At 45.6% G+C, this 9,201-nt stretch overlaps 2 protein-coding genes across 2 annotated transcripts; one reads left to right on the top strand and one right to left on the bottom strand.

Moving 5' to 3' along the window:
- The first annotated feature begins 883 nt into the window (after positions 1-883).
- LOC119322860 (very-long-chain 3-oxoacyl-CoA reductase 1-like) lies at positions 884-3,316 on the top strand. The gene is made up of 3 exons (XM_037596394.1): positions 884-1,564; positions 2,028-2,097; positions 2,789-3,316. The coding sequence occupies exons 1-3, from the start codon at positions 915-917 to the stop codon at positions 3,044-3,046; spliced, it is 978 nt and encodes a 325-aa protein (XP_037452291.1). The 5' UTR covers positions 884-914; the 3' UTR covers positions 3,047-3,316.
- A 314-nt stretch (positions 3,317-3,630) lies between these two features.
- On the bottom strand, positions 3,631-8,658 carry LOC119324251 (uncharacterized membrane protein At3g27390-like). The gene is made up of 10 exons (XM_037598014.1): positions 7,943-8,658; positions 7,039-7,147; positions 6,733-6,925; positions 6,285-6,421; positions 5,568-5,856; positions 5,345-5,451; positions 5,107-5,257; positions 4,449-4,647; positions 4,131-4,371; positions 3,631-4,047 (listed from the first exon to the last, which is right to left on the bottom strand). Exons 1-10 carry the CDS (start codon positions 8,034-8,036, stop codon positions 3,798-3,800), a joined length of 1,770 nt encoding a protein of 589 aa, XP_037453911.1. The 5' UTR covers positions 8,037-8,658; the 3' UTR covers positions 3,631-3,797.
- Between the last annotated feature and the right edge of the window lie 543 nt (positions 8,659-9,201).

Genomic DNA, 9,201 nt, shown 5'->3' with positions numbered 1-9,201 from the left:
AAAATGAAGTCATCATACTCCTTGGTAGTATGAACCCTACTAATCACCAATCAATGTTGTGTTCTGGTCGCCTCCGGCCGTTCATCCTCAATTCCTCATAGACTAGACCATCCAAGCACTCTTCTGTAATCTATAATTGTTCCATCATATCTTCCAGCTCTTTTGTCTCTCTAGTGGACAACTCCGCCTCGCTAGATGCCACTGCCGCACACAAACTCCAAACCCTTCTTGTCTTGCCAAGGTCGGGAATCAACGCTAGGTTTGCCCATTAGTCAGCTCGAGCGGGAACGGCGGCGAGGGGAGAGGATGATCACAATGGTGGAAAATATCGATCTCGGCGGCCAAAAATAGTCAATTCTTTAGATCTTTATAGGCGGTCAAAGATCTAAAGAATTGACTATTTTTCTCTAGAAAAACATTGATCCCTATAACTGGATTCCTTTTAATAAAGTCACATCATTATCTATGTCAATTTGAACTCAACAGAAACGTTGCGAAGAAGCAAGTCTATAACAACATAGACAAGTCGACGTGCTTTTTAGGTGAAGAAATTAGAAAACCACCGAGCGAAGACCAGCTGTTTTATGGCTGAATACTTGAGCTGGTAAGTACTGGGTTCAGTTAAAAAAAACCAAACCGAATTCGAAAAACAAACATTGAAATCGGACTTGTTAGAACTGGGGTCCGAGTCCAACTCAAACAAATAAGAGAAAAAACGAAGCAGAACTGGGGTCTGAGACTGACACGACGCGCAACCGTCTTTTTTATGGCTGAGTCGAGCGTTGGATTGGTGCACCGGCTCCACCAACCCCATCAAAGATCCAGCCGACCCGATCCGACCCGCGCCGCTCCGCTATAACTCGCCGCTCCCCACCGCGGATCGAGCGAACGCTCAAGCCAACCCAGCAAGCACCATGGCCGGCACGTGCGCCCACGTCGAGTTCCTCCGCGCGCAGCCGGCGTGGGCGCTGGCCCTCGCGGCCGTCGGCCTCCTCGTCGCCGCCCGCGCCGCCCTGCGCCTCGCCCTCTGGGTCTACGCCGCCTTCCTCCGTCCCGGCAAGCCCCTGCGCCGCCGCTACGGGCCCTGGGCCGTCGTCACCGGCGCCACCGACGGCATCGGCCGCGCCATCGCCTTCCGCCTAGCGGCCTCCGGCCTCGGCCTCGTGCTCGTCGGCCGCAACCCGGACAAGCTCGCCGCCGTCTCCGAGGAGATCAGGGCCAAGTACCCCAAGACCGAGGTCCGCACCTTCGTGCTCGACTTCGCCTCCGAGGGGCTCGCCGCCGGGGTGGAGGCGCTCAAGGACTCCATCCGGGGCCTCGACGTCGGCGTGCTCGTCAACAACGCCGGGGTCTCGTACCCGTACGCCCGCTACTTCCACGAGGTGGACGAGGAGCTCATGCGGAGCCTCATCCGGGTCAACGTGGAGGGCGTAACGCGGGTCACCCACGCCGTGCTCCCGGGCATGGTCGACAGGAAGCGTGGCGCAATCGTCAACATCGGCTCCGGTGCTGCCTCCGTCGTGCCGTCCGATCCACTCTACTCCGTCTACGCCGCCACCAAAGCGTGAGTACTACATACTCCTCGATCGAAGTTACTACTTAATTTGCTCTGCGCGTACTACATACTATGGCATGCCATTGTTAAATGTTCGTGCTCTCAGATGGCGGTAGCGGAAGCAACCCTGCGAACAGAGGGCACTACTTTCTTGCCTACCTGTACTTGATTTAGAAATTGTAGATGTTTGTTAGGATCCGGAAGGAGCTATGCTAGGAAGAATTGTGATAGGGAATCGAACAAGCACTTTCGGCGTGACTTGTTAGCTCCCGTGTCATACTCATGCCAGATTCTAGTGCTAGTCTTGGATTTAGATGTGTAACAAACTGTTAGGATAGTTGCTTGATGTATGTCATCAGTTCAGACCCTGTCCAGATCGGTTACGAAAATGTTTTAGTGAATTGTCATTCACAAATTATGACTAGATTGACAGCAGAAGCAGAGAGGATGCTAATTTGTTTTTGTTTTTCAGGTACGTCGACCAGTTCTCAAGATGCCTCTATGTTGAGTACAAGGGCAAGGGCATCGATGTGCAATGCCAGGTAAAAACTATTCTCCCGTTCTCTTTTATCTTTCTATTATCTGCTTTCTTTAACTCAGTTGCTGACCTTTTGTGGTTCAAATGAATTAACGGTTTGTTAAAAGGAAAATAGCTGGATTGTCTAATTTTACTAATTTGCTTTTCTTGTCTTTCACATAGTGGTATGTCTAGACTACTAAAATTTCAATTGAAACAGCAAAACACATTACCTGTAGTGAATGTAAATATTATACATTATGATACAAAAAATCCAGCTTCTGAATTTGTTCTGATAAGGATATGTTATGTGTTACATATAGATCGGACTAGATAACAGACAGGGCTTTGCCAGACAAATTACCATGCCTCATCTTCAACTGAACTAATGAAGCCTGTATTTCTATCTTCTCGTGTTATACCTACCTTTTGCCGCTGCTTATTTGAGAATTCAATCCCTAAGTGCACTGTCCTTGCTCAAAGAGATATGTTGATAGATCATGTATGTAATAAGAAATGAGTTAAATACCGGTATCATGATGATGTTAGCATGTCGTTCAGATTTGTTGTCCTTGAGGATCCTTGAAAGTCAACCAAAAGCTAGTCATTTGAATAGTTTTGCCCCCTCTATTGTTTTTAGGATATTGTTTTCATTTTTTTTCTTTTATTTATATATACAAATTGCCGAGCTCTAACAACTCCTGTGATATATTCAGGTGCCCTTGTACGTGGCGACAAAGATGGCATCAATCAGGAGGTCCTCCTTCCTTGTGCCATCCGCGGACACCTATGCTCGTGCTGCTATTCGCCACATTGGCTATGAGCCGAGGTGCACACCGTACTGGCCACACTCTGTTTTGTGGTTCTTGATTTCCCTCCTCCCAGAGTCGCTCGTGGACAGTACGCGCCTCAGCATGTGCATCAAAATCCGCAAGAAGGGGCAGGCTAAGGATGCCAAGAAGAAAGCGCAGTGATGATTCCGGTGCTGGTTCATTGTTGAGATCTGCCATGTTTCTTCATCATGTGTAATGGACTAGTACTTGTAGCTTTGTTGTCGGCATTTCAGTATCATTACCTTCCCATCACACTAGGTTGAGACCCGTTGTTGTTCCTTCCACGGTTACAAAGCACAAGCCTGTAATACCTTATCTCCAAATGAATGTAACGCCAGCTGCACTCAAGGTGAAAATGAAACTAACTAAATTTTTTGCTGGCTTTCTATGATTATTTTGCATCTTTGTCTAGCTGGTTGTTTCTTGCAATTATAATGTTCTTCCAGAATGGTGTTCCTTCCTTTAGCTGCAAATATATTTGTAGAACATCGCTATGCAACCTAGGCTTTGAGCCAGCTGGACATCATATCTTCAATTCTCTGTTCATATTTAGTCAGACTCATTAGTGCAACAATCATGAAGTAAAAAAACAACTACTAGACATTCCTCTTTATAATGTATTTAGTGCAACCCTCAAATTTGGTTGGAGACGACTCCTATTTCACTGTAACACCATTTTGGTGGATAAAAGCTAATAAAATCCACATAAATCGACATTTTTGAGATTAAAAAATGAGGCGAACTTTGCTTTCTGAAACATGGAGCATTGCAAGTTTGCAATATACTATAACCCACACACTAGAGTCAGCTCTCTGTACAAAGTTAGTGAAAAACAACTTAGGAAACACATATGGACAACGGCGATCTTCTCTTCACCGCTTTTTTTGAAATATTATGCAGCACCAGCGTCGTTTGTGAGCTGCGCCTCTTGATCACCTCCTCGGATGCTTGCTGTCTTCCCCATCGATCTCTGGCTAAGCATTCGAACAAGGCCGCTTCTGAGCTTCTGAAACTGTGATCCACTGACAGATCGGCTGCCGCCCATTGCCCTCTCCAGCTCCTCAGAAAGCGCTTTGACTAGGTCGTCGAAACGGCGCTTGGATGTCGGGTACCTTGATATCGACTTTGTGATCCCTTGCAATCTAGCACAAGATCGAAATAATCACAAAACAAAAAATTGGTGCATTTCCCTTTTGCAAATGGGGAGAGTGGTGGGCAGAAGTACCTCCGAGCAAATGCGTCTATTTCTGCTTGTTTTCGCTCATTCAGGGATGGCAAATGCGGAAGAGTCGCCTTGAGGCGCTTCGGGTCGCTGATCAACAGCACGCGTTTCTGAAGGTACGCCTCCTCCTCTTCTGTAAAATTCTCGGCTTTGATTTGATCTTTGATCACCATCAGAGGGTCAAAGAACCAATCAAATAGTGTATTCTTAGGCCTGTTGTCAGATGTTATTTCACAGCCATCTCCTGCAAATTTCACAGGGCAAGTCAAGCTAAGCCATAACGGCGCCTGTTGAATGGAGAAGAAGACCATTTTTACTCACTCAGAATCAGGCCATCGGAATCAGCCTTTGCAGATCGTAGGAGTGCATTGAGAATAACATATGCTGGCAAACCGACATTAAGCACTCCGCTGCCGCCTTTGCCTGACTTTGTTTCTTCAATATCTTTCGGTGTTATCACTCCTTCAGCGACCAGAGCCTCGCCACGGTGCTGACACTCTTCGAATAGGTGATCTAGCAACTATACAAAATTATAAATTATTTAACTGCACAAATTTAAGCCAATAGAATTGTAGCCTGCCTTGCAAAATACCCCCTCTGTCCCATAATATAAGAGTGTCAAAAAGGCTCTTATATTATAAGACGGAGGGAGTAAATTCGGAATGGCAAGATTAATTAGCACAATGTAACCTTTAAAAGCCTAAAACAGGCGCTATTCCCAACATACTCCCTCCGTCCGGAAATACTTGTCATCAAAATGAATAAAAGAGGATACATCCTTTTTTGTTCATTTTGATGACAAGTATTTTAGTTCTAGATACATCCTTTTTTGTTCATTTTGATGACAAGTATTTTCGGACAGAGGGAGTATTAGAATACATGGAAGGTATGTATCGACCAAACGGCAACAGCAAAGCAAGAAAAAATTGTGCAGTGAACACGCATAAAAAGAAATCTGTCAAAGCCAGGAAAAATTCACCTTAAATGGATTGAACTCATCAAAGCTACTCTTAAATGATGTAATCCGTGCTGGAGCTTTCTTTCCATCTTGCTTATCCCTGAATGAGGCAGGCCTTGAGAGCGGGCCACGGCCACTTTCCATGGAAGCTTGATTCTTCCGGTATACAAACCTAGGCATGGTTTTTCGTGTTAACTCTGTTTATTCAGAAAGGGACAACGCAAGGAGAATAATGCAATATGGAATACATCATTTGTACCTAGGAAAGCAAGATCCTGGTGCCATGTCAAGTACATCATTTGTATACTCATCGAAGATGGATACTGATGATATTGCATAAGATAGTCCCATGAAAAGCGAGGATTCCTGGCACATCAGCAAGACTGCAGGAGTAAGCTCCGTGGCTTCACCGTTGATACTGATACGTCAATGCAGGTAATGCTTGACGTTTGAAGTAAAAATATTTCGTTTCCTGTCTATACCTGATAAACCACAATGGCAGCATATGCGCCTAGAGGAACACTGGAGATCATGGAGGCTAGGAAGGCTCCTAAAACAGCAAATGGCCAGAGAAGAATAGCAAGACCAGCGAATGGCACACACACTGTCTCAAGAAAAGGTCCTTCTCTGCCAACTAGATCTTCAATAAGTCGCTTCCATCCTTTGAAAAGCATCACAGGGAACTTGTACAAGGCAATTGCTGTGAACATTATCCCATCCATTAAGAGTCCACATGCGGCAGCGAGTACTGCGCCAGGAATATCAAGCACTCTGGGAAAATGCAGAGTTAACTGTTTGAATTTGTTCAACAGAATTCTTCGAGAAAAAATACATCAACATAGAGTATTTAAATATTGGATATAGCATGGTGGAATTTCATTTGACAAGGCAAAATTTCACATTTCTTAGGTCAAACATTATTCTGCGCTTAACTGCAATCCTGAACTGTGCATAGCAAAAACAAATGCACCATATATAAAACAAAAGAACAGAACAATATAGTGCTATTAACATCCTGTATGAAGGCTCCATGATTCCACTTTTACAATGACACAATTATAATACAACTGCACTACTCAAGTTAGTCCTGGTAACTCATGGAGTTTTGTCCAAGTATCCAATGTAAAAGCTAGCACAAAGAAATTTGCAACCTTCTTGGATAGAAGAGAAATAGCTAAAAATAAAAGAAGCAAGCAAACCTTATTTCAAATGGTTTTCCACCAGGAGGTTCGTGGAACCGTAGATCATCCATATATGCAAGGTATGAATGGAATAACATGTCTTTCAGGTCCCTGACTACTGTACAGCCTCCTGTGATAGTGCTCCATGTGCCATCCTGCATTTCAATTTAGCTACTCATGTAAAACAAGCACTCCCCCGTTTTTTATGTAGGGCGTATTTTGACCGGTCAATTTTGTAATTTGACCGTGAATTTCTTGTGCACTATTTTGTTAATAGCTGCAAAGCTACAAACATAATAAATTTTATTTTGAACAATAATCCAACAGTACTACTTTGCATAACATAATCCACATATTATTGGATTAATTGTTGGCCCCAACATGGATTTTGCACTTGAAAGTTTGAGAGGTGCATAAACAACATAATTTCAAAGTAGCGCCATAAAAAATAAAATCATAAATATACCACAAAACAATGAACCAGTGGCCTTTCTTTTCCTTCACCGAGTGCATCAAATGTGGCCATTACTGGTGCTAGAAAGCCGTATGCTAACCCAGCAAGTACACTTCCAAGGATGCCAACTATCAGCCACAAGACTAAAATCCCAGATACAGAAATAAGAAGCAGCAGCTTCACAACAGGTCCCACCAGCTTGGTTCTGCCTTCATAGAAAAGGGGATCACTGGTCAGCAACTCAGCACATCTATGTACATAGATCCATCACATGGTATTTTCTTTTCAGATAGATCTGTACAAAACTGTGAACGCTACCTGATGATGCAGTAGTATGTCCAAATCACATGCATAGGCCATAATCCCAGAACGAGTGCAGATATTCCGATCGCCATAATAAGCCATGCCCATGGGCCAAACAGAACACCTGGATAGGCAAAATCAACAAGAACAGAGGATTGCAGATCAGACTATGAAACAAAACATGTGTAGCATTGGCAACTTTGATTTCTGGTAGTAACAAATTTCGGTCACCCTTGTGGTCATTTACTTCCAACACCACAGTTACATATCTTTCCTTTGATACCACTTGAATTGTCAGTTGCAATGGCCAATATCAATCAGTTATATCGCACATACAAAAGTTGAAGCAGGGAAAATGGCTTAAAAGTCCAAAATGTTCATGAGCATTTTCAGAAAAAAGAAAGAAAACTCATTATCTTATACTGCAGAAGACCTGTGAATCTGGCCAGCTGATGTTTCATTTCAGGAAACATGCCTACAGCCAGCTAATATGAACTCTATTGGTTCCATCACTGTTCAAGCCAAAAGTACCACATAGGGTCGTTACTAAATGTGGAAGATGTACAACAAGTATTCACTTCTAGATTCCATAATGAGAATTTGTGGAATGCTCCAAGAAAGTAAAAGCACAAAGCCTCTTCATACAAGATAACAGGGTGATCAGCACAACACAAGCAAAGCAACCACAAGATGGAATGAAGCCCAAATACTTCAGACAAATAACTCTTTAATTTATCATTCTGCATTCTAAAACAAATAAATGTATCAAACATAGACAAGTAGGTACTGATGTGTAAAATTTCCATCCTATGGTCATATGAGAAAATATCATGTGACGCAATTCCAATCCATAGTACTTTCTTAGGACAGCAAAGAGAAGGAAAGTGAACTAGTAGACAGGAGCAGGCGTTGTGGTCACCTTTGATGATCCCCAGGAGAAGAAGGCCGCAGAAGAAGGGCAAGAACTTGAAGCAGCTCCAGACAGAGGCCCGGAACCCAGTCGATGGCTCCATGACAAGCTCGGACAACTCAAGCCTCTGCTCAATCCCTTTGTATTCCCTTCAAGAGCAATCAACGTTATCCAACCCCACGAACTTGGCAAGACGGCAACAGAAGAATGAGAAAACTAAACCGAGCTTGCTTCCAGGAAGAATTTCCAAGAACCGTTGGTACTTAGCAATCAATCCCAAGGCCGAAGAACCGGCAAGATATTCAGAAGAAAGCGGGCTGTGCTGACTGCTGCGGGTGGTTGGGGTTTGGCAAGAGCAGGCAGCCTCGGGCTGGGGATTGGCGGTGGGTACGGGCGGTTAACAAACTAAACAAGAATCAGCACCAAAAGGGAAGCGAGAAAACTAGCAATAAATGGAGAAAAAAGTGGAACTGGCTTCGCAGCCGCCCTGTGCTGTCACTGCTGTTTTGGCTGTGCCCTGAGAGAGAGAGAGAGAGAGAGAATCTGATGCTAAGCCACTGGCAGGGAGGGAGGCAACTGGAGCAGAGCAGAGCAGAGGTTGCTTGCTCTTGGGGCTGCGAGATTCAGATTGTTAGTTTAATACGGAGATTCGGAAAAGGAAAGGAGCTCAGATTGTTTGCTGGTGGGGTGCAGGTTGCAAGGGGGAAGGAAGACGAAAGGGACGGGACAACGAATGGTCACACAGATTCGTGCGTACTTCTGGCGCAAGCGCAATTGCTGCCAAGTTTGTACGTGCTACTGGATTGAGACGATTATCCAGGTAAAACAAAAAGAATTATGTGCTCGCACCTACATTTGACTAAGATATGGTTTATACTGCCTCCTTCCCCAATGACTAGTCCAGGTCGGCATCGGGTTCTGCGTCCTTGGCAACCCTCGGTGCCACCGTCCCGGCAACCCAGCGCGCTGCCGCCCCAATCAACCCGGCGCACCGCAGCGAAATTGGACCCCGAGAGGCATTCCCTCCTCGAGCTCTCGCGACCGCGTCGCCCCCGTGGGCGACCGGCCGCGCATCGCCGCCTCCCTCCTCCAGTCCCCACCTCTCCCCTTCCTCCTGCCGCCGTCGCTGGCGCCCGCGGCCGCCCTGGCCTCGGGGTTGCTGGTGGCGGCGGCCCCCTGACCTTCCCCTCCCAGTGGCTCTCCGACGCGGGGCGGAGCTGCACCGGGGGGTGCTCCTAGGCGGCGACGGACCGGGTGGCGGCGGGTTC

This window comes from Triticum dicoccoides, chromosome 6B (genome assembly GCF_002162155.2).
Source record: "Triticum dicoccoides isolate Atlit2015 ecotype Zavitan chromosome 6B, WEW_v2.0, whole genome shotgun sequence".
Taxonomy (NCBI): Eukaryota; Viridiplantae; Streptophyta; class Magnoliopsida; order Poales; family Poaceae; genus Triticum; species Triticum dicoccoides.
Note: the sequence above shows the minus strand (reverse complement) of the source record. Positions and strands in the feature narration are given on the sequence as shown.